Here is a 25,698-nt window from a genome sequence, read left to right as displayed (position 1 = left end):
GGTGAGAACACACACACACAGACACATACAGATGAGACACACACACACACACACACGCAGATGAGAGAGAACACAGATGAGACACATTCTGTTAGCACTCGGCCAAGGTTAATACCCAGCGAGTGGGAGATGTGAAAGCTTTTCTTAATGAGATAACAAAAAAGAGAGAGACATCAAAGTGTGTAAATGGAACGTATGCTATGTGAATTGAATTAACACCACACTCCTTTGAATTTGTCTCAAATATTTCTATATTCCAGTGTATTGTATGTTGGGGTCCTGTGTTTCTTAGTGGCCCCAGGGTTGCTGGTTCGATTCCCGGATGGGGCTAGGACAAAACAAGTTATCAAAATGTATCCGGTCACCACTGTAAGTGTTGGATAGGATCTAGATATGACAGGCCGCTAACTGACTATAATGTCATTTGTAATTTGTAATAATTGTAGTAGTAGGGTGACATCATCACTCAGGTGTGATATATACTTTTAGGACCGAAAGGTAAAAGAAACCGCATGCAATACTAGATTGCCCATTTAACCAAATCCTTTTAAAGATGTGTATTGATAACATCAACTGAGGGCACCGGTATAAAACATGCAGTCGCTTAAGAATAATTATACTTGAAGTAATATGTCCTAAGCATAAAGATGAAGAAGGAGGAAGCGGAGAGGTAGGGGAGTAGGTAATGAACCCCAGCCCACATTTATAGCCTGATTTATGGGGAAGCTCTGTCCGTCTCACCCTTAGACGGATGGAGTTGATGGAGGGGTTGATTTGTGGGTCCTTGAAGCTGAGAAGCTTTGAAGAGAGTGGAGGGAGAGAGAGAGAGAGAGAGAGATGGAGGGAGGGCAGAACAGAGAGCACATCTGACACATCTCTACCTTCCTTCCTTCCTATATCTTTGTGTCATCTCAGTTAACCCAAAACTGAAGTCAAACGTAATTGGTCAGACGCACAAGTTAAGTTCAAAAATAAAATGAGAATCCGAACCGGGACAAGCAGCTTCATCCCTCTCTTTGCAAGTTACGGGCAAGTATAGCATGTGGAATAAATGTCCCATTCATTTTGATATAGAGAAATGTTTGTGTGCATCTGGGGGAATGCCTTGGATCATTGTCTTGCTGGAAGATCTAGTGACGACCCAGGTTAAGCAGAGTTTGGTTGAAAGTTTCCTGTTACAGATTTCATGATATTATGTGTCCTAAACAGGATTCCTGGGCCTAAACCACCTCTGATGTTTATGGCCTAAAAGCTCTATTTTTATTTTGCCTGTCTAATCAAAGTTGCCAGGATATGCAGCCAAGTCTGGACGCTGATGTTAATTTCTTCATGAGCATGTAAGCTTTTTTTCTGGCAAGACATACAATTAGCTTGTTGGCATGGAGGTAAAGTGTCTAATTATAGTTTTTGAGACTTTCTGGAATTCTCCAACTGATGAACAATATTTACCTCACTAATCATCTTCATTGTGTGTGATAGCAAAATACACTTGGTTCCATTCCAGGCATTTATCACAGCTCTAGTAGATTTTTCTTGTTTTTTAAATGTATATATTGAATAGTGGAGATGGGTAAAGAAATAAGTCACCTAATATTTATACTGGAGTGAAACAGGCAGTCATGGATGACTACTTAAAAGATCATAATGACTCAGATGAACGTGTAAACGAATTACACTAATGGGAAGATTAAGATTCTTAAGATGTACCAAAAATAGTTACTTTCTGAAGCATATGTTTTTCTAGATTCATATATATTTTTTTTTCTTTAAACAATCCTACCTGAATTAAATGTTAGATTTATCCACTATTTTCAGTGTCAAATTTAGAAACATCTCATCTTCATCAAGGGCACCACACCAGTAACTCTGGAGGGCTCAGTACAATGATATCTATACACACACACACACACACACACACACACACACAGTCATTGTGAATAAGTGCAAACAACGAGGGTGTAAAGTTACTGTAAAGACACAGTAGAATCGTGGTTGGGGTGCATGTATAGCCCTCCTTCGAAGTAGCAAACAGGGCGGGTGTGATATTGGTCACATCCTCGGGAAGCAAGTGGATCGTGTTGCCATGACATAGGCTCAAATCATGGCTGTAGGTGTTAATGTGAGCTTGCGAGACAGTATGTGTGCTAGTGTGGGCGTGTGAAGGTACATGCGTGGGTGTTGTGCGTCCACGTAATCTCTCCCCTGCTACAGTCGGATACTGACATCACAAGGTGAGAAGTGACACTCCTCCCCTTTCACCCGTTACAATCGGAATGTTGAGCTCAAACCAAAAGAGAAGAGAATGAAACTGCCCTTCATTTCAGTCTTAGAAGCATGACTATTTCACCATTAACCATTCAACTTTGTCTTTTCTCAGGGCCAAAGGCCATGACATACATATTTTGATAGAGCATGGTGGACAAAGGCGTAACAATTAAGCAGATGGTCTTAGTGGCTACCAGCAAAACTGGGGGTTTGGTGTTTTAAGAGTTATTCTTGGTACTCTTTAAAAAAGTAGAAGCAGAGATTCTGGACCGGGTTATGGGAATATACTGTAAAGAATAAGTTGATAGTCTTGATTCAGCCATTTTGTGATTTCATTGACAATCGCCTGACAACATTCTAAAGGAAAAATATACACAGCAATGCCAAACGGGAAATCTACACAGACTGTGTTCCTTGGGAACTTTGGAAGAGTGCAGATTGGGTGTGGAAGGCTCAGTCAGCCACCTAAAATATTCACTATAATCCAATAAAGGCGATCACCGGAGCTTGGATTTAGGGGTTTCTGGAAAAGTCAGTGAAGCTTCGAAAACACTGCTTGATAAGGTTCAGGCGCACAGAGTTTTTGGTCCCTTCCTCGCCGCTAGCTGAACATTCTCTATTATCCACCTCATCTCTGCCTGGATCTTTCCCTCTCGCTCTCTTCCTTTCAACGCCTCTCCTTTTTACCATTGCTCTGTTTTCACCTTGTCCTACCATCCAAAGGCTGCCGCTTTTCTCTGTCTTTGTCTCTATCGCTCATTCTCTCCCTCCCCCCGCCTCATTCCCCACCTCAGTCTTTCTGTACGTGTTCTTTCACTGTTCAGTGTCATTAAATAGACCAGGAGTATGAATGTGTATTTATGTGAAGTGTGTGTCTGTGTGCGTGCGTGCGTGTGTGTGTGAGTTGGTGTGCGCTTTCGCATTTGAGTGCTTGCGCGTGTCGTGCGCGTGCATAAAAAAAAAGACATTTCCTGTTATTCTGTCCAGGTGAGAATCCATAATAGGCGCCTTGTGCTTGTCTGGGCGACACAAAGCACCTGTTCAAACAATGTCTTTCCTATCTGTCTGTCATTCTTGCTTTTTACCTAATTGTTTCACACCATGAATATCAATGCTGAAAAACACGGCATTAATGGCCGGTGATCATGACAGCTGTGATAGGCAGCTGACCTCTGAAGATAATTAACATATGAACAGTACTACTTTAGATCATTTCGGCCTCTTTAATGGCACCCTATGTTCTATGTACCTTCGGTTAGAACCCTATGGGTCTTAGCCAAAAGTAATGGACTAAAATAGGGCGCTGTATGGAATGCATTCCGTGCCTTATTCATTGTGGCTTGTTGGATCCTTGGGTGTTCATAGTAGGTTTGTGTCACAAATCACACCCTATTTCATTTGTAGTGTACAGCTTTTAAACACGGGTCACACAACTCTAGTCAGAAGTAATACACTGAATAAGGAATAGTGGGTTACTTTGGACACAGTCGTTCTGGATGTCCTATGAAGTGATAGTGGCTGTCTGGAAGCTAGTGTGACTATTCATTGGCTCCTTTATCATGCAGATAGCCCTAGACAGATAGATAGACAAGCCTTGATATTGTTCATGTATTTTCTGCTGTGCTTCATATCTACAAACAAAAACTTTTTGTTCTTCCCCGGTTTCCTTCTTCCATGGGAAAATAAATCATTATTCTTCTGTCAGTGCGACACTCTTTTCATGTTACAACACCAGAGCATACCATTATCTCCTTCAGAAAGCACTGCTGAAATGCTCACCATAGAATATCCTGTTCCCTTTCTCCTGGCTCCCACTCCCATCCATTGTTGTGTTTTAGTAGAATGACTAGAAGGGACTGCTCTTCATTCTAGCATCATTAGCTGGTATGCTAACATCATTATTTGGTATGCTAACGTCATTAACAAGTATGCTAACATTATTGTTTGGTATGTTAACATCATTAGTTAGTATGCTAACATCATTGTTTGGTATGCTAACATCATTAGCTAGTATGCTAACATCATTGTTTGGTATGCTAACATCTTTAGCTAGTACGCTAACATTAGAATTCAGTCAGTTGTCTACTTTAGGTCAGCAACAAACTGCATCATAATAAAGGCTTTGATCAAATTGACATAAGTTTATTAGTGGATTTACCTTTCCACATTATTTTATGCCCACCTGATATGGACTATTTGAACATCTGTACACTGCTGGAAATGAACCGGTTAGCGGAGGTACTTAAAAACATTTAATTATTCCTGCTGTTCTAAAGATGTATTACCTGTATTAACATTATTAGGTTATTTTTATTATATCAGGCAAGTCAACTAAGAAAACATTCTTATTAACAGCAGCCATGGAGCAATTAGGATTAACTACTGTTCTCACAGGGATTTAACCAAACAACCCTTCAGTTACTGCTTAGATGCTCTAACTGCTAGACAAGCTGCCATGTATCCATCATTTAAAATAATCCAGACATCCTTAACATTTACACATTGTTTACCAATATATTGCAATACATTTAGTGTGCTTATATAAAAAGGGAATAGGATACCACATGGCACACAAATTCAGACTAGAGGTAAGTGTTTGTATTTAGGAGTGAGAGAGACAGAAAGAGAGACAGGGAAGAGCTGGTGGGGGAGAAAGAGAGTGGAGATGTGAAGAGAGCGTGAGGGAGCAGGTGGAAGAGGAGAGAACAGGAAGTCGGGAAAGCGTTTACTTCCTACCTGTTAACACCGAGTTCACGAACAGATGGCCTCACCAGCTGTTCCCCAGCACCATGCCATCACACACACACACACACACACACACAGCAAATACATCCCTGGTTTTCAACTCCCCCTGAGCCGGTGTGAACATGTGGGCGTATTTTGGCGACTTGTTCTGGAGGCGCTAGTTCTTAAAGGAGACGATGACTCAAGCCTGCAGACAGCAAGCAAGAGATAGACGGAGAGGTTGTGTTTTAATTAAAGTTAACGACAAGAAACCAACAACTTGTCTTCTGCCTAGATTCTGCTTTCACACACTGACGGTGTCTGTCTGTCAATGTCTGTCTGTCCGTCCGCCTGTCTCTGTGTGTATGTGTGTGTTTCACGTCTTCTGGCTCTTTGTCACCTCTCTGTTTCCCTCTGGCTGTTTTCATCTCTGGCCATGTGTATTTCTGTCTCGCCCCCCTCTCTCTGCCTCCCAGTCCCCTCTCTCTCTCTCTCTCTCTCTCTCTGAACCTCCTACTTTCTCTTTCTGATTCAAACTTAGTTTGAACTCTGAGTGAGGAGTCAGTCAGTCAGTCAGGCAATAAGTCAGCATGGTGCATTAATGCAACACTTCTTAAAGGAAGAGAGACTCATCCCTTCTCTCAGAGGACTGTTGTATCTTTCCATACCAAGGTCCTATTTGAAGTGGTAGTTCAGGATTTCGGTTGCAGATATCCTAGGGGTTAGAACATCTGACCAGTCATGGAATAGATTGAATCTCTGAGTTGTTCTGTCCCTGAGTGAAGAAGTAACCCTTAATTGGCCTACCGCCGTTGCTATAAATAAGAATGTTTTCACAGTCGTCTGTTCAAAAAAGTGTTAAATACACTCACCTAAAGGATTATTAGGAACACCATACTAATACTGTGTTTGACCCCCTTTCGCCTTCAGAACTGCCTTAATTCTACGTGGCATTGATTCAACAAGGTGCTGAAAGCATTCTTTAGAAATGTTGGCCCATATTGATAGGATAGTATCTTGCAGTTGATGGAGATTTGTGGGATGCACATCCAGGGCACGAAGCTCCCGTTCCACCACATCCCAAAGATGCTCTATTGGGTTAAGATCTGGTGACTGTGGGGGCCATTTCTGTACAGTGAACTCATTGTCATGTTCAAGAAACCAATTTGAAATGATTCGAGCTTTGTGACGTGGTGCATTATCCTGCTGGAAGTAGCCATCAGAGGATGGGTACATGGTGGTCATAAAGGGATGGACATGGTCAGAAACAATGCTCAGGTAGGCTGTGGCATTTAAACCATGCCCAATTGGCACTAAGGGGCCTAAAGTGTGCCAAGAAAACATCCCCCACACCATTACACCACCACCAGCAGCCTGCACAGTGGTAACAAGGCATGATGGATCCATGTTCTCATTCTGTTTACGCCAAATTCTGACTATACCATCTGAATGACTCAACAGAAATCGAGACTCATCAGACCAGGCAACATTCTTCCAGTCTTCAACTGTCCAATTTTGGTGAGCTTGTGCAAATTGTAGCCTCTTTTTCCTATTTGTAGTGGAGATGAGTGTTACCCGTTGGGGTCTTCTGCTGTTGTAGTCCATCCGCCTCAAGGTTGTGCGTGTTGTGGCTTCACAAATACTTTGCTGCATACCTTGGTTGTAACGAGTGGTTATTTCAGTCAAAGATGCTCTTCTATCAGCTTGAATCAGTTGGCCCATTCTCCTCTGACCTCTAGCATCAACAAGGCATTTTCGCCCACAGGACTGCCGCATATTGGATGTTTTTCCCTTTTCACACCATTCTTTATAAACCTTAGAAATGGTTGTGCATGAAAATCCCAGTAACTGAGCAGATTGTGAAATACTCAGACCGGCCCGTCTGGCACCAACAACCATGCCACGCTCAAAATTGCTTAAATCACCTTTCTTTCCCATTCTGACATTCAGTTTGGAGTTCAGGAGATTGTCTTGACCAGGACTATACCCCTAAATGCATTGAAGCAACTGCCATGTGATTGGTTGATTAGATAATTGCATTAATGAGAAATCGAACAGGTGTTCCTAATAATCCTTTAGGTGAGTGTATTTAAACAATTTTATGGCGCTTCACACAATGGCTTTAATTTTCATTGGCTTTTCAGCATGGAAAAAATATATTAAACACCATGATGAGCACATCATCCTGAATATCATTTAATTTAAAGTGCAAAGGTCTTGTAGTCTAAAAACCATAATCAACACCAAGAGCTTCTAATGCAATCAATTTCCTTGGTTAAATCAGAATTATGATCCATCCACAGGGCATATACAGATACTGAGACACACCTCTTATGGCTTTGGAAGGTGGAGATTCTAATAGTATATACTACATTTTGAGTGAGAGAGGCAGAAAGTGACCATGGATATTTAATTTTTGTGACCCAGGAGAATTAGAGGAAGAATACCTAAGGGGATTGGGGGATATCATGGTCTCACCTATACCTGCAGAACAGTAGACGTGGCCAACCAGGCAGGAAATAGCCGAGCATAGACCCCACACCACTACAGCAACGTTAACAGGCAGATAACAGGCAGCCTAGTGATTATTAGCCAGTAACATAAAGATTGCTGTTTTGAATCCCCGAGCGGACAAGGTGAAACATCTGTCATTGGACCCTAGCGCATGGCTGGCCAAGGCTCTTTTTGATTAGCTCTGGATAATTGCCTGCTCAGTTCCAAAAATGGAAAGGTAACAGACCAACTAACTAACTACCTGAAGGCAAGGCTGATAATAGCCTGTTAAGATCTATCCCGCTTCAAACGTCTGGGAGTTGCAAACCAGGACAGAAAGATCAAGCCAGTGACTCAGTCCACTCGCATTATTTTGTGAAAAAAGACATGATGTTCAGCCAGTGACTCTTCCCCATAATAGGGTCAGTGACAGAGTATCACAGTGGAGAGGGAAGCTTGCCAGGCAGTGACGGCGAAGGCGCTTCATGAATTCAGTGCCTTGCCATGCGCTGTCACATCCCTGGGCCAGACTACACTCTAACATAAGTCCTGCTGACGAGATGAGTCTTCAACAGAGTAAACAGAGTCTGCATGTCTCACTTGAACTCAAAACCCTGCTCGTCTCCTGGTATCTTGGTGAGTAGATGCAGGGAGTACATCAACTGTAATTGTGTATATAAACTGTATATCCATGTATGATATATACTCACCTCTCATATAGATGTATGTTATTCATATCATATGTATGTTAATGTAAGTCGCTAAAGGAGATTCTGTTTCTGGATTATGTCATGCAAATTGAGCTATTTAGGAGAATGCTCTGCCTTAAACTGTTTGTTTAGAAATTCAAGGAACAATAAGAAGACCAATATGTTGTGACCATGGAATATTCTGCAGCAAAATACAGACAGATAACTATGAGCAAGTTCATGCACAGTACTGTCTGTTTAAAATGAGTTAACAGTAAAACCATGACATTCGCCATAGCATGGACAAGGATTAACAGTTAATAAATGAATCTGATTTTGCAGTCTTCTTAAAAATTTGTTAGTTCACTGCTTTGATAGGTACTGCATTATTGCATTATTACTTTGCAATTGAGTTCTTTCTCTTTAAAGGCCTTCAGTTTTGAATCTTATAATTAAAATGAAACTATATGATATGCCAATACATTACATAAGCCTCAATTTAATGGCTTAGTTTTAGCATAATACGGTCCTATTTTATAGGCCACCTCAGGCCAGCATGTCATTAAGTCATCTGCTTTCTAAGAGATGTGTAATTCCACTCGAATTACACTATTTGCATCAAGCAATGACTCGATAGCAAATAGATGGAGTTAAAATTTTCATTCACCTGCACCCTGCATTCATGACGGTCAGGATAATTCTAACTGATTTTAGCTATTACTGTACAAACATAAATGCAAAAACTCAGAAAGATCCTAAAACATCAAACGTAGAGCATGCTGGGAATATGTTAAAAATGGTTGTGTTTCACTCTCCAACATGATAAACAATAATTGGTTATTAAAACACATAGTGGGGGTTATATTACACAACTGTGTGTTATTTTAACTTTTACAAAATGCTTTAACACTTGAATTGAAAGCAGAAAATGTACACTGACTAATTTATTGTGTTTCATCCAAATGTACAGCTACAGTTTTTCTTTCAAGTAAACAGCTAAATAAATCAAGCTATTTAAATCAATCATCGTTTTAGGTTAAGAGTTAATATCTTCATTGCATTGCCATGTCGACTTCTTTTATTACAGAAAAGCTGGGAAGACTCAAATCCTGTAACTTGTTGGAATTTCCTCCTTGGCGACAATGTTATAGGGCTATGGGAATGTTACATTTGTTTGTAGTTTTCTCACAACCTGTTTATAAACTGGGTGGTTTGAATTCTATATGAGACCGCATACCACGGGTATGCAATTACATCACTTTTTACTTCTCTAATTGTGTTGGTAACCGGTTTATAAATGCAATAAGGCATCTCAGGATTTGTGTCATATTGCCAATATATCACGGCTAAGCGCTGTGACCAGGCACTCCGCGGTGTGTTAGGCATAAGAACAGGTCTTAGCACTGCAGATACTTTTATTCCCTTGCTTATTTATTCCATAGGTGTTTGGTACTGATATGCGGTAGCCAATGAAATATCTGCAGAAATCAGACAAGTGAATGTATGTCTGTCCTGAATGAATGCTCTACTGCTCATAATAAAACAAAAATCTGCAGAAATCAGACAGGTGAATGTATGTCTGTCCTGAATGAATGCTCTACTGCTCTTAATAAAACAATCTGGTGGAGGTGCATGAGTGCACATATACACACACACACACCCCCCACACACACTCAAGTATGCTAACATCTCTAATCTCTGGCTGCCTCCCCTCACTGTTGCCTTTACAACTTCACAGGTGTGTCTGCTCTGGACTGGATGTGGTGCATGTGTGTGTATATCTGTGTGAGAGTGTGTGTGTGTGTGTATACCTGTGTGTGTGTCTGTGTCTGCATCTGCGTGTGCCCGCTAGCGCCTTGAAAGCCCTTCCAACACGCCTGACCACACCACAAAGTATTATTCATGGCAACCATCCAACACAGCTTTGGCCTCAAGCAAATGAGACTTGTTTTGCAGTTCTTCTCCATCCAGCATTTGAAGAGTTGTTCTTATCAACATAGTGTATTCAAAAATACATGTACTTGAATAGTAGAATTTATAAAAAAAAAAGGATAAATGTACAGTAAATGACAATAAATAAAACGTGCATTTTCCAAAAGATATTTATCCATGACCTGGTGGTTTCAAAACACATTACAACATAAAACACATTTTAGTTTGAAACATGAAGTAGACAAATTAGGATCAGTAAAATATTCATTGGGTACACGTGGGGCAACTAGTGGTCAAAGTATTGTTTTCCCCCAACTCATACAGTAGTTTCTCAAGCTCTAAAGCTAACTCGGGCTTTAAAGTTATTCAGAGAAACAAGCTCCTGCAATTTCATACCCTTTTGCAGTTTGTTCCAAGTGAAAGGGCCAGAGAACTGGAATGTTATTTCCCCAACTCTGTGCCTTAAGCAACAAAATAAAATCATGGGAATGTAGGCAACAGTTGTCATTTGTCTGCTGGACAATGTAGGTACACAGGTAAAACATGAGCTTATTATCTAAGACAAGTTCTGCAAAGAGCTCAAGGTAGCCCAACCCCATCCATCCATCCATCCATCCATCATCTTCTGCTTATCCGGGGCCGGGTCGCGGGGGCAGCAGTCTAAGCAGAGATGCCCAGACTTCCCTCTCCCCAGACACTTCCTCCAGCTCTTCGGGGGGACACCGAGGCGTTCCCAGGCCAGCCGGGAGACATAGTCCCTCCAGCGTGTCCTAGGTCTTCCCCAGGGTCTCCTCCCGGTGGGACGGGACCGGAACACCTTCCCAGGAAGGCGTTCCGGAGGCATCCGAAACAGATGCCCAAGCCACCTCAGCTGACCCCTCTCGATGTGGAGGAGCAGCGGCTCTACTCTGAGCTCCTCCCGGGTGACCAAGCTTCTCACCCTATCTCTAAGGGATCGCCCAGCCACCCTGCGGAGAAAGCTCATTTCGGCCGCCTGTATTTCGGCCGCCTTGTCCTTTCGGTCATGACCCAAAGCTCATGACCATAGGTGAGAGTAGGAACGTAGATTGACCGGTAAATCGAGAGCTTCGCCTTGCGGCTCAGCTCTTTCTTCACCACGACAGACCGATACATTGACTGCATTACTGCAGAAGCTGCACCGATCCGTCTGTCAATCTCCCGTTCCATCCTTCCCACACTCGTGAACAAGACCCCTAGATACTTAAACTCCTCCACTTGAGGCAGGCACTCAACCCACTCTCACATATTGGGGTACACTTACACACAGTAAGAATTATACTCAGAGTAACAGTGGTGCCAGTCGTAGACAAATACGATACGGATTACACAAAGTTGACACAATTGTACACAACATGTGGTAAGCTTATAAGATATATAAATATCATATAAAGTATGATGAGTGGAGATGAAGATGAGATGAGATAAAGTATCTGTGTACTGTATCTAAATTCTGCAAAATTATCTTTGAGTTGAGTTTTGAGAGCGGTGTAGTGCAGCTATCTAGTTTACAGTTTGGAGGTGTCCTGTTGTGGGAGGAGCATAGTCTTATTAGCGTCTGTGTGACAGATGGCGTGTTTCCAACCTCAACACCCTGTAGTACAAAGTGTCTGTATAGGTCACCACAGGGCATGCACAAACATTCGGTTCTTGTCCTGCGTAGTGACTATACATGGAAGACTGAGGTATCATCTTATATTTCATTAAACCTTGTTTTATCACCATTTGAACGCAGTTTCAGCTGAGTCTGACCAATTGTGAAGGCACACTGCAGTGTTTCAAATGCCTTCTTCAGTGTTGCATTGTCGTCACCATAAAGATGAACACTGGCATTAGAAAACTTTTTACCGCTGTGTAAAGGGATAGTGCCCAACATATCACAGTACGATAACTGTCTTTTGATGCTTCTTTTGATACTTCAACCAGAATCGTATAGGCCTTAGTGAGAAGTATTGCGCTTATATGCATGTATTATGCATATAGTTGCTCTCAAAAGGATTGACCTCCCATTGAACATTTCAAAATTTTGTGTTACAATCAAACAAAATTAATTGTATTTAATTAGTGATTTTTGGCAGTGAACTTTTAAAAAAAATATAATCTGAATCAGTTATTTTTTGTTTTAATTTAATTACTAATGTAAAACAAGAAAGAATTGATTCCATAAGTATTCATCCCCTGTGCCACTACACTCCAGAATGAGCTGTGGTGCAAACATCTTCAGAAGTCACATCATTTGTTGAACGTTTGAAAAAGTTTGTTTTTTTGGGTTAAATCTGGGAGCCAATACACTTACAGTTAATACACTTCCTAACAAAAACGACATCATGCAGACGAAGGAACATTCAAAGCAAATTAAGAATAAGGATCTTTGAAAGAACCTTTCAAAGGCGGTGAATATCCCCCAGTAAAATATGTTATAAAAAAATGGACAGAATATGGCTGTGTCAACAGGCCACCTGTCAACAAGCCACCATCAAAAACTGAGTATCCGGGCAAGGAGGTCACTAGTCAGGGAGCCCACCAACAGGCCAATGGCAACTCTAATGGAGTTACAGTCTACCATGACTGAGCTGGGAGACACTTTGCATTCTCCCACAACAGATTGTTTTCTTCACAAAACATGGGAGAGTGGCAAAAAGAAACCAACTCGCATCACGTCCTGGTTACAGTTTGCCAGAAGGCGTGTGGCAAGTTGGAACATCTGTCAGATATCGAGTGGATGAAGATTAAATGGCCTAATTGAGCCATTCATATGTTTGGCACAAGCCTAATACTGTATATCATCCCTAGAACACCCTACCGATGTTGAAGCATGGTGGTGGCGCCAATACTTGTGCCATCACTTATTTTCTGTGTTTACTTTGGGATTATGGGCTTTTTTGTGTTGATCAGTTGTGATGAGTTCTTATTAAAATCCATTTTGTAAACATGTCACAACAAAGACCAAGTGCGGTGAATACATTTGAGAGACACTCTACATGTTATATTGGATTGGGTGCCTTTCGGGAAGCAGCCAGCGTGATTCCCCTTTACGTATTCAATTTGGCGTTATGCACAGTGGTTTTACAAAACCTTACCCCTCATCTCTAATTCAAGGCTGACAAGGGTGGACCACAATCCTCTTGGATTTGAAGGCGGCTGGGGAGCCACTGCAATTCTCGCAATCCTGCCTACCCACAATTCTGGAGCACTCCTGAAGAGAGGATTCAATTCTCACTGCAAACCAGATTATTCGTAACACTATAAGCTTTATTCATATTGCATGAAGGATCCTGGGATATATTTAGCTACCTCTCTATCACCCTCTGTTCTCTGGTTCCAAATGGCACACTATTCCCTTCAGAGCGCAATACTCTTGCCCATCTGGCTAAAAGTAGTGCACTATATGATAATTAGGACTATAGGGAACCAGCAAGGGACCTCATGCTGTTATGATATTACCATGATAGGTGCTGATATAGAGATTGTCATGATTCTTTATGCTTTGCAAATTAATTGATTCCGATGTTACAAAAAATGACTATTTTTAATGAATATCGCCGCTGGCTCAGGATGCATGTGCTTAAAGAAAGGTTTTAATAAACGAATACTCCAGTGAACACAAAACACTCCTTGGAGTGATATAAGCAATGGGATAAACAACTGAGACAGAGAGTGACCTGGATTCTGACCGCAACGATACTCAACAATGAATCCGTGACAGAGGGGTACCTAAAATAGTGTAGGAAAACAAACGTTACAGGTGCACTCAATAAACAGGAGACGCCGATCGTGGCAACTGGGAAACTGAGGTACGGGGCATGGTGCGCTGGGAACCGGAGGACTGTGCTCGTTGTGGTACTGGCGTGACGGACGTGACACTATTCGAAATACTGCTCGCCGGGTTTGCCGCAGAGTGACAGATAAGAACGAGGTTTGATCAGTCATAGAAATAAAAGCGCTATAAACATTATGCACTCTTCTCATTAAGAATAGAGAGGACAAGGTATTGGATGACAAGTGCAGACGTTTTGGCAAAGATACAGGAGACTAATGCTGGCTGATGATGCCTTGAAAATAAACAATAATATTGTGTGGAACGGTATTGATTTTCCTTTCTCCCATCCCTGTAGTTAATAATGTGCCATGTTGGATGCTGACTCTCCTTTTCTCTCCCTCCCCTTTTGATGACGTCTGTTCCATCCCGTAGAGGAAAATCTGCCCCAGCTGCTGGACCTATTCTGTCTTGATATCGACCTCTCTTTGATGTTTTGAGGGCGGCTGCCTGAAATCCTATCACTCGCGCGTGCGCCTGTGTCCTCTTTCCTCGCACACACGCTGAGTATTAAAACACACTCCTATACCAGCCATAGGAATACAAAATGGCAGGTTTGAGATGGTATTAGTGCCTGTCGATTTAGAGAAAGAAGAGGAGCTGTGGGGGACGAAAGGAGTAGAGGGAAGGAAAAGAGGAATCAAGAGGAGGGAGGAAGAGACAGAGAAAAGCAGCAGAATGGAGAGGTATAGGACGACGGAGACAAGGAATAGAGAGAGATGAGAGGAATAAAAAGATGGGTACAAGAGGAATAGATTAAGGGAGGAGAGAAAAATAGATCAGGGAAGGAGCATGAAGCTCATGTAACCGGAGCCGTTTTAGTAGCAAGGAGACGGAATCCTCTCTGGGCTTATAGTTAAGGATACACTAATTCGCTTTTCTATCCTACTCAGAACTTGGGAATGAGATGAATAGTGTCAGAAAAAAAGCGTGCAGGAAGGTTATTAAAGGATATGACCATCATGAAGAAGGCTATAATAATAACGATTGTTATAATTAACTTAAAGTCCAACATAAAGCTAATGTTTAAATGTGTGTGTGTGTGTGTGTGCGTGTGGCTGTGCATGTGTGTGGAAACATTCTTTTGATACAGCTTTATCACATCTGATTATTTATTTATACACCCATTTGATCACCACATCAGCTTTCATTTTTAACCAATGTTTTTTCCCCCATTACTAATCTAAATAGTCTCATGTGAGAAAATCTTCTGACGCCAAGCATCTCTCTCAAGTCTGGCCTCCTGTCCCTTTAGGGCAAAACTCCACACGATTGGTGTTGTCCCCAGTTTCAGGGGCACCGAAACAGTTGACATCCCAAATGAGACCCTATTCCACAAAGTGCACTCCAGTTGGCTACGAGCCCTGGTGAAAAGTAGTGCTTTATTATTTGACACACAGTCATAACTCAAGCATGCAACAAATAAACTTCAGACGGTAGTTCATTTACTCCTGTCAAACCAATGACAAGCCAGTGGTAGTAGGATGTTGTGTGTGTTTGCGTGTGTGTATGCATGTGCTTCTTGTTTGGTTTTTCTGAGGAGATTGTTTGGACGGGAGTGGCTGCTTGTGTTTACGAATATAGACCATAGAGATAAGTGAAGGAAAAGCTGTCTTGTTTCACCATTTTCAGTGAAGTCTGCGTCCTTCTGGGATTTACAGAATGCTGGTCCACATAAACAAGCATAAAAATGAAATAGGAAGAGAGGGCAGAGAGAAAGAGATGAAAAGAGAGAGCTGAGTGTGAGGGAGGGAGGTAGAGAGAGCTGAGTGTGAGGGAGGGAGGTAGAGAGAGCTGAGTGTGAGGGAGGGAGGTAGAGAGAGCTGAGTGTTAGGGAGGGAGGGAGGTAGAGAGAGCTGAGTGTGAGGGAGGGAGGTAGAGAGAGCTGCGTGTGAAGGAGGGAGGTAGAGAGAGCTGGGTGTGAGGGAGGGAGGTAGAGAGAGCTGAGTGTGAGGGAGGGAGGTAGAGAGAGCTGAGTGTGTTTGAGGGAGGTAGAGAGAGCTGATTGTGAGGGAGGGAGGTAGAGAGAGCTGAGTGTGTGGGAGGGAGGTAGAGAGAGCTGAGTGTGAGGGAGGGAGGTAGAGAGAGCTGAGTGTGTTTGAGGGAGGTAGAGAGAGCTGATTGTGAGGGAGGGAGGTAGAGAGAGCTGAGTGTGTGGGAGGGAGGTAGAGAGAGCTGAGTGTGAACGAGGGAGGTAGAAAGAGCTGAGTGTGAGGGAGGGAGGGAGGTAGAGAGAGCTGAGTGTGAGGGAGGGAGGGAGGTAGAGAGAGCTGAGTGTGAGGGAGGTAGAGAGAGCTGAGTGTGAGGGAGGGAGGTAGAGAGAGCTGAGTGTGTGGGAGGGAGGTACAGAGAGCTGAGTGTGAGGGAGGTAGAGAGAGCTGAGTGTGAAGGAGGGAGGTAGAGAGAGCTGAGTGTGTGGGAGGGAGGTACAGAGAGCTGAGTGTGAGGGAGGTAGAGAGAGCTGAGTGTGAAGGAGGGAGGTAGAGAGAGCTGAGTGTGAAGGAGGGAGGTAGAGAGAGCTGAGTGTGAGGGAGGGAGGTAGAGAGAGCTGAGTGCGAGGGAGGTAGAGAGAGCTGAGTGTGAGGGAGGGAGGTAGAGAGAGCTGAGTGTGAGGGAGGGAGGTAGAGAGAGCTGAGTGTGTGAGAGGGAGGTAGAGAGAGCTGGGTGTGAGGGAGGGAGGTAGAGAGAGCTGAGTGCGAGGGAGGGAGGTAGAGAGAGCTGAGTGTGAGGGAGGGAGGTAGAGAGAGCTGAGTGTGTGGGAGGGAGGTAGAGAGAGCTGAGTGTGAGGGAGGGAGGTAGAGAGAGCAGATGAGTTTGAGAAGAAAACGTTGTGAAATCTGCAGTATGTGGAAATGAAACATAATGCATGTTAATGTATGTATGAAATTGGAATAGTGAGTGTGGTACTCAGTTGGTTCCTATGAGTGTGTGTGCGAGTGTGTGTGTTATGTGTGTGTGAAAGCAAAAGTAGTTGACCTGGGTTCAAATACTTTTGTATTTGAGTATTTGTTATTAATAAAAAAAAAAGATATGTATTGTAACCGATTTTTGCCATCAATCTACACACAAAACACCATAATGACAAAGCAAAAAAAAAGTTTAGAAATGTGTGCCTATTCATTGAAAATAAAAACCTGAAACAACTTATGTACTGTAGATACCTATTTAGTCCGTTCATTCAGTACTTTGTAGATGTGTTTTGGCAGGGATCACAGCTTTAAGCCTCCTTGGGTATGACTCTATCAGGTTTGCACACCTGGCAGTTAATCAATAGGTTTCAAGTCCACGCTTTGGTTGGGCCACTCATGGACATTCACAGACTTGTTCCGAAGCCACTCCAGTGTTGTCTTGGCTGTGTGCTTCAGGGCGTTATGAGATTCCTCCAGGACTTCTTTTGCTACGTTCATCCTCTCAATCCTGATCAGTCTTCCATTCCCTGTCGCGGAGAAGCCTCCCCAGAGCATGATGTTTCTACCACCATGCTTCCCTGTAAGGATGGTATTAGTCAGGAGACGAGCTTTTGACAGACATATTCAGATTTAATAGTTTGATTTTGATCTCATCAGACCAGAAGATATTTTTCCTTATTCTCTCAGAGTTCTTCAGACTGACTTGTCGTTGCCTCTTCATTACACATGTCCGGTCTTCATTCTGTGGAAATGTATCCCTCTGTTCCCCGAGCCTCTTGTCGCTTATTGTCAGTGTTATTGTGTGCCCTTGTTTTGTGCCGTTTGCACTTCGAGTTCCTCCATGATGTAACTTATATCTGTAGATATAAGTTACATCATTTTTGGTCTTCTCGACCTGTTGCAAAACGTCCTCGCAACCGCTTCCTAACTCCTTTACAGACGTGACACTTTCAAATGTGTTAACAATATGTATTATGCATGTCACCTGGTGTGTTTGAATAGATGTGTAGAGTCTGTAACTTTAACCTGCAGATATAATATCAGTAATCACATGTATAATTTATACATTATGGGGTCTACATGTCACCTGGTGTGTGTGTGTGTATAAGTATGTGTGCGTTGCTAAATATGGGAGCCACATTTCACGGTACTTGATTTAATCCCATAATCTACTCTGTTCTCTATGTGTGCGTAAGACTGTTTTAGCTCAGAGCTTCACGTCTTGCTCCTCTGAACTGTATGTTCCCTTGGTTTCAGTATAAATCAAGCGTAGTTTAGTCTGGCACTGTGTAATGTAATGGATCCGATGCATATAAACATAAAGGCCGGTACTCATGAATCAACACTGACAGCTTTCTAGTGTGTAGACAAGAGTCTAGTGGCCTAAGCACACCATATCTTGAACTGGTGAAGGAAATGGTGATGAATGTACATATTGACTTTAGTCTGGTATGCTTACTCTTAACCATCTGGTTTCTGTCCATGTTGGAAGTGTTTGTATTTGTGTGTGTGTGTGTTATAGTTTTATTATATTTTCATCCCCAAAATGTCCTGAAATTACATGAAACACGGTGGAATGTTGAGGGTTAGGTTTAGTGATTTGGGTTAGTGTTAGGGCTAATGTAAAGGTTAGGTTAAGGATTTCAGCTTTGGTTAAGTTTAGGGTAGGTTATGTTTAGGGTCAGAGGTTTGAAAAATAAAATGTTTTGAATACAAATTTTTAAAATGTTTCTTGATGGCCCTATCCCATGCTTTCTCTGCAGTAGGTTCCCAGGGAGGTATGTCGCTCAGTTAGTTGGAAAATCTTGTCTACTCAAAAAATTAACTAATTAATGTAAAATGATTGCCTCCACACTGATAAATGCTGCTGCAGTTTTTAACACACAATAAACTGTGAATGTATTTATCTGTGTGCAGGTATCCCATCTTTACTTCATAATATAGTAGTTTTTCTAAATACTTTTTTTTATTAAACTACATAATTCTTCAATAAGGTATTACAACAGCATGATTTACAGATTTAGGCTTACAGAATTCCAAAAACATCACATTTGCTAGTTTTCAAGAAAACGCCATGCCTAAAGCCTGCACAATCTTGCCCATAACCTGCACTTTATAGTTAAGTCATCTTTTTCCTAAAACCCAGAGTTTACTGACACCTCTTAGAAGGCTGGTGCTGCTTTAGGTCTCCGCAACTCACTTATTTAGCGTATTAAGACAGGTTAAAATATTAAAATGCTGTACCAGAATCTGTAGTCATCTTCATTGCTCACTCCTTTTCAGCCTGATTTCAGCAGTCTTTAGTTGAGAGGTTTCTTGTTGTCCCCAAACCCAGACCGATAAAAGCACAGAACTCAGACCAATCCTTACAACTGCAGGTGGACGGTTACAGTGGGTTGTCAGTGTAGTAATTATTTGGTAGTTATCCAGTGTTTTGGATTAGATTAGACAAACAAAATATGCTATTGCCCACGCAGTTTGAACTAAGCAAATCTACACATAACCATTGTTTAACTTGGTGGAAAGGCTAAACAGAATACATAATGTACATACAAATCAACCATATGTATGATGTACAGTATGTCGGTCTCCACACGTGTTTTCGCCCACTACTTTCTTGGAACTAGGCCCCTGGGAGACGTTTAAATTCCATGGGCTGTTGATCCAGCCCTCAACACTTCATGGATCACTCTGATCTAAAAATCTGATTTCAAAGTCTTGATAAGAGCCCAGGAAGTTACAGTGCATTCGGGAAGAATGCAGAGCCCTTTTTTTTTTACTGCACGCTACAGCCTTATTGTAAAATGGATTTCATAGTTTTTTCCACACGTTACAGCCTTATTGTAAGATGGATTCCATTGTTTTTTTCCACACGTTACAGCCTTATTGTAAAATGGATTCCAGTGTTTTTCTCCACAGGTTACAGCCTTATTTTAAAATGGATTCCATTGTTTTTTTCCACACATTACAGCCTTATTGTAAATTCTTTCCCCTCATCAATATACACACAATACTCCTAAATGACCAAGCAAAAAACAGGTTTTGAGATTTTTAAAATGTATATTAACAAACAGAAATATCCCATTTATAGAAGTAATAACACCCCTTGAAGCATGTTAGGCAGTGATTACAGCTGTAAATCTTACTGCGGATGAAGCAACAAGCTTGGCACGCCTCTATTGGGGGGGGTTTCCCCCATTGTTCTTTGCAGATCTTTTTCGCAGCTCTGTCAGATTGGATGGGGAATGTGGTTGCACAGCTTATTTTGGGTCTCTCCGGAGATGTTCGATTGGGTTCAAGTCTGGGCTCTGTCTGGGCCACTCAAGGACATTCAGAGTTTTGTGCCAAAATGACTCCTGTGTTATCTTGGCTATGTGTTTAGGATGGTGGTCCTATTCCGAGGTGAACCTCCGCCGCCGTCTTAAGTCCTTAGATTTCTGTAAAATATTTTCATAAAGGATCTGTCTCTACTTTGCTCTGTTCATTTTTCCCTTGCTTCTGACTGATTCTGTGTCCCTGTCCCAGCCACTGAAAAACATCCCCACAGCATTATGCTGCCACCACCATGCTTCACTGTAGGGATGGAATTGGCCAGGTGGTGAATGGTGCCTGGTTTCCTCCAGAGGTGACACTTGACATTCAGGTCTTGGTTTCGTCCGACGAGAGAAACTTGTTTCTCACGGTCTGAGAATCCTTTAGGTTAGCTTTTTGCAAACTCCAACTGTGCTGTCATGTGCCTTATACTAAAAGATGCCTTCCGAATGGTCACGCTACCATAAAGGCATGATTGGTAGAGTGTTGCACATATGGTTGTCCTTCTGGAATGTTCTCCCATCTCCACACAGGAACTCTGATCTGCTATTCCTCCCGGGCCTATAAGATGGATTTTGGTGAAATACAGCATACTTCTTAGGCACACCCCTAACTACTCTGTCCACTGTTTCTTCGCCAGGGAGGTAGCCCAGATAGACCAGTTCCTTCAGGAAACTGCGGCCAGAGAGGCCAATGCCAAGGTGCGCCTGCAGCAGTTCATCGAGGAACTCTTGGACCGCGCAGACCGCGCTGAGAAACAGTTGCAGATCATCAGCAGCTGTGGGACCACGCCCAACGGCAGCTTGGGACGCTGCAGCCTGCCTGGCTCCATCAAGGACTCCAACAACGGACGCCAGGTGAGCTGTTCAGTTTCGCTAAGTAATCTGATTTTAGACATAGCACTGCTGGGCTCCAAAAAGAGAACCAATGCTATGCCATGCTAGGTGTGCTAATGAGTTGACTGTTCCTGACACATATTTAAGGTGAGGTTTGTGTTTCATCCAATAATGGTTACATGCGGTTGCTAAACCCACCCATCACCGCAGCCTCCTCTTGTCTGTGTACCTTGCACATTGCCATAGGTTTTGCTGTTAATTTTATTACAGTGTTAGTGTTATTAGTTGTATTGCATACATGATCATGTGATGGAGGTTAGTTACCCCAAAGGAAGAGAACCTCACGCCAAGATATCATATGTGTATTGTTGTGCCTTGTTTCTCGAATAAACGGTTAAAACACGATGTGGTGTTTCCTGTCTGAACTGCTAAGTGAGAAAGGATGGACACCAATTTATATGACCTGGGTCAATGGCGTTGTCGCAAATAAAACACTTACTGTTGTTAAAACCAAATCCATTGTTGCTTACCAAGCTTTTTGGGGGAACAGTTTAAGGAGCACCATGTCACAGTCAATTTTTATTTTGAATAATTTATAGGTATTGATTTAATTGAACAGTGCCACAGTAAATTCAACAGGACAAACCCTTGATGGACTTAACGTGGTGTAGAGATGGTAAATCTGAGAAGGATGGGTTAAGTACATTTAGTATCTGATTATTTAGTGCTATAACGAGCAATTAAAAAGTAGAATTCTTTAAAGTCTCATGGAATTCAGTACATACAGTGGGTACTTCTCACAAGAAAACAAAACATTTTAAGAGGATGGATTTTATGGTGTTTTAGAATGTTGGGAAAAGAAATGCCTATCGTGCTGCTTTTCTGTCATCAATCTGAACTAGACTTGATAGGCTGCATCAGTGGAGAAATATCACTCAATGCAGAATTATTCAAAATTATATTGAACAGAAAATCCCCACTGACCTCGGGGTTCTTGTACAAAAATGCATTTAGATCGATAAAGGATTCTCATATGGTAACAAATGATACACGTTTCAAACACAAGACTCAAAGAAGATTTACATTTTTATAACTCTTTATCTGGTTGACTTCGATTCATGTTATTTGGCAGAAATTATTGGGGATGTGAGTCTTGCTAAGTGATATTTAAAGCACCGCCGGAACACTGATGACTAAACTTGGGTAAATGATGCATCTTGTAATAGATCCCAAGAATTCAACAAAATGACGTGATGGACCAAGGGGAGATGCATTAACCTGTTTACTTTTGCCTTGGTACATAATTAATTCACAATTCTATTTTATTACTCATTTAATTAGTCCTACTGAATATATTAGTTCCAGACCATATAATTGAGGTCATTTGTGGGGATGGCATTGGAATCATTTTCATTATCAGTAACTAAAATGAAATGCATGTTTTGTAGCGAAATGCTGGGGGATCTTAGCAGGGAATTTAACCAGGCGTGTTAACGGTCGACATCTACAACTAAGGGTCAAATTGAACCCTATTCTTTGCATTCATTCCAACCAGGGAGTTATGGGCCCTGGTCCAGTGTAGTGTGCACTATTGGGAATAGTGTGCCATTTGGGATTCATATCTATCTTTTGGGTTGTTGAGAACAGGCAAGATGGGCGTGTTGTGGTATGCGTCGACTCACTGTAATTGTGTGTTTAATTTGATTTGGAGAGATAAATACCGCCTTCCAGTGAGTATGTGTTAAATATTTATTCAACAGATTGGGGAAGCGCTGGACTGTGAATGATTAAATTGGAAAAAGTAGGTTTGTGTGCGAGCGTGTACGGTGGAGATTTGGGGGGTGTTGGTGGGTGTGTGCCTGGATGTTTGTATGCATTCTTACTTACATACTTCACTGAGCTACTTGCCAACCAGGTAGAGTTACATACTTCACTGTTGCCAGCCCAGTAGAGCTAGGATACACTTATCAATTTGCAGATATCAGTAGGTATGCCTGTACTATAACTAGCCCTGTACTATGAAATATTTATTTTCATTTTCTGAATTGGTTTATTGTTTATTGGACTATCGATACCTGAAACCAGCAAACTAATAGTGTGGAGCGATTAGTGCTTGTTTGTTTCGATTTAGAGCATCAGAAAATGATAAAGATGTCCGATTACGGTTTTGTTAAAAGAATCATTGCGTTATGATATTGTAACATCACATTATTTTGTGCGGCTATGATTTGTTCCCTACTAAAGACTTGAATTCTGTTTTGCATGCACTGCATATTGCATTTCTGTTTTTTGTACTCCACATAAGATGCTGACAGGGCAGGAACATTCTTATACTGTATATCTCCTCTTCTCTTTCTTGACAACCTTTTTCTCTCCTCCCTCAGGCATTAAATGCCTTTTTCTGGACACAGAGAGTAGGTTTACTGCCCATTACTGCAGTGCTTATAGTCATTTATTAACAATAATTTATTCACATTCTTTAATAAAATATTTTATTGTTGTACATTACTGTTTTATTTGATTATTACTTTAAACTCTGCTGTTCATTTATTTAATGATCAAGAAAAAAGCACTGGTAGCTATAGTGTTTATTTTGGTTAATCATTGAGCACTGTTAGTTGTAGTTTGAAAGATAAGTAGAAAAAAACATGCCACAAATATAGTTGTATATATCTTGATTTAGCATTATCACATCAATTTAGGCAATTTATTGTGATGTCTATAATTGTTCATATGGGATGGCCCTTAGGATTACATTTAGCCTGTTATTAGATTAAAGACAGATCCACAGATTGGCCATTTAATCTACTGTTGTACCCTTTCAGACATTGAACGCCGCTGCAGTTTTACATCGATAGCGACAACTGATAACCTTTAAAAAAAACATTACATTAAAAACATCAGTAATTTTTCAGGCCTAAGCATTATTCTCCAGCTTAGAATATTCAGTATAATAAAACAGGTTCTGAGATATCTGCTATTTGATTGTCTTGAATAGAGCTGAAAGCTCTACAATTTCCTGTTTTCTGCACTGTCTGAAGAAGGCTATTTCACTGGAAATAGTGCTGTCAAAGTATCCATACCCCAACTCAGACCAGCCTGACCAAAACAAAAAACATGGCTGACACTCTCTCACCTCAAAACCATAAAACCAGATTATCAACATATTTAAAGACCCCTAACATTCCTTCATCCCATTAATACTGTTGCAGAGGAAGATGTGATAGTTACTTACAGGACTTGAATAATCTCTCAGCTTTAGAATATGTTAAGCACTTTTTCATCATAATAATTATAATATGATAACTAGCTAATGTTTGTACATGTTGCTAGCATCGAAAATGAATGCTAACATAATTATGAGACAGCTTGTTAGCTTAGCTATCTTTGATTATACACTTGCAACATTTAGTCATGACTAGTTAATTTTCAGTCATGTGTCCAATGCATGGCAACGTCATCTTCTGACCACCAAATTTAGAAAAGTACTTGACAAATATATCTGAAAACGGGACAAAAGTGGGAACAGCTCGCAACGTGGACATGAAAAATGCATGTGACTTGTTCTATATGGCATTGTAACATAGCAACAGTCAGAGTAGTGGTATGCAATAAAACATGCAGTCTTTTTAGCTAGAAATTGGAATTCCAGCAATTCATTTTCACATATAGTAATGACATCCTCATAACAACATTAACATTTGACAGACTGTGCCACGCAATTCTTACCCTTCAGCCTCATGCCTTTTCAGACCACTGAGGTTTGTTATTCCCTTACTTGTTCTAATGCTAATTAAAAACTTTGTAAACTGACTTTGTTTTTATTATTTTATATATTATTTCAGCAGTTAATTTTGTGTTTTTTAGCACTGGGCCCATTTTTGCATGGTTGTACAGGCATAAGGGTCACAGTTTGTTTGTACACTGCCATGCAAATAGGCCTCATGGTGGCTTTAACAAGCTTCCAAAGTGGCCAAATGTGCACACTCACCATGCCCCTGTCACGTGACCTAGAGTCTTGAAAGTTGGTTCATAAGTCTATTTCCTCACAGGGAACATTTTTGCCAATGGGACTGCACCATATTGGATTTTTGGACAAATTGGATTTGGTGGAAAACGCTTCAAAAGTGTTTTGCAGTCTGTTCAGTGGCACTACCAAAACATTCTCCACAGATGGTTGAGTGACAGCAGTAATAAAGCTATTGTGTAACCTCACTGACAAACAGATTTCCTGTAACCAAAGCTCCTCCTATGTGCAACATTGCCGGTCTGAAAATATTACTATAATATTGCAAAGATGTGAAAGCATGACTTACGGATTTCAAGGAATCCTCTGGAGACAATTCCACGTTGTTCCATCTGCCCCCACATATAATCCTGCCCGTAGACCCGTAGAAAATGCATGTAGACCAAATTCAAGTTTCATATTGACCTTGTGTTCATTTGATGTGACTTACCCTGCAGATTTTATTCAAGTTTTGAGAGATCAGGAGAAAGAGATGGCCTGTGTCCATCCGTTTTCATTCTTACCGTGTTTCCATGGAGACACACCAGTGGCTCTACTCGATTTAAATCATTTGGGTCAGCTGGTAGCCGAGTTAGTCTCTGTAATTCATTTTCACTTGCATATCTTACATAGTGACAATCAAAAGTATTCACCCCCATTTGACTTTTTCATATTTTATTATATTAGAACATGAAAT

At 41.4% G+C, this 25,698-nt stretch overlaps 1 protein-coding gene across 3 annotated transcripts in view; it reads left to right on the top strand.

The window, feature by feature from the left end:
• The window catches only part of fbxo41 (F-box protein 41), a 75,641-nt gene that overhangs the window by 22,100 nt on the left and 27,843 nt on the right, over positions 1–25,698 (top strand). For all 3 annotated transcript variants that reach the window (XR_002196186.2, XM_020043971.2, XM_010902654.3), the window contains exon 4: positions 20,800–21,016. Coding sequence is in view for 2 of the 3 variants with exons in the window: in XM_020043971.2 (XP_019899530.2) it covers positions 20,800–21,016 (217 nt within the window). In the remaining variant the exon portion in view is untranslated. The remainder of the gene's footprint in view (positions 1–20,799; positions 21,017–25,698) is intronic.

The sequence above is a fragment of the Esox lucius genome, chromosome 25 (assembly GCF_011004845.1).
Source record: "Esox lucius isolate fEsoLuc1 chromosome 25, fEsoLuc1.pri, whole genome shotgun sequence".
NCBI lineage: Eukaryota > Metazoa > Chordata > Actinopteri > Esociformes > Esocidae > Esox > Esox lucius.
The sequence above is the reverse complement of the archived record's forward strand: the minus strand, read 5'-3'. Positions and strand labels throughout refer to the sequence as shown.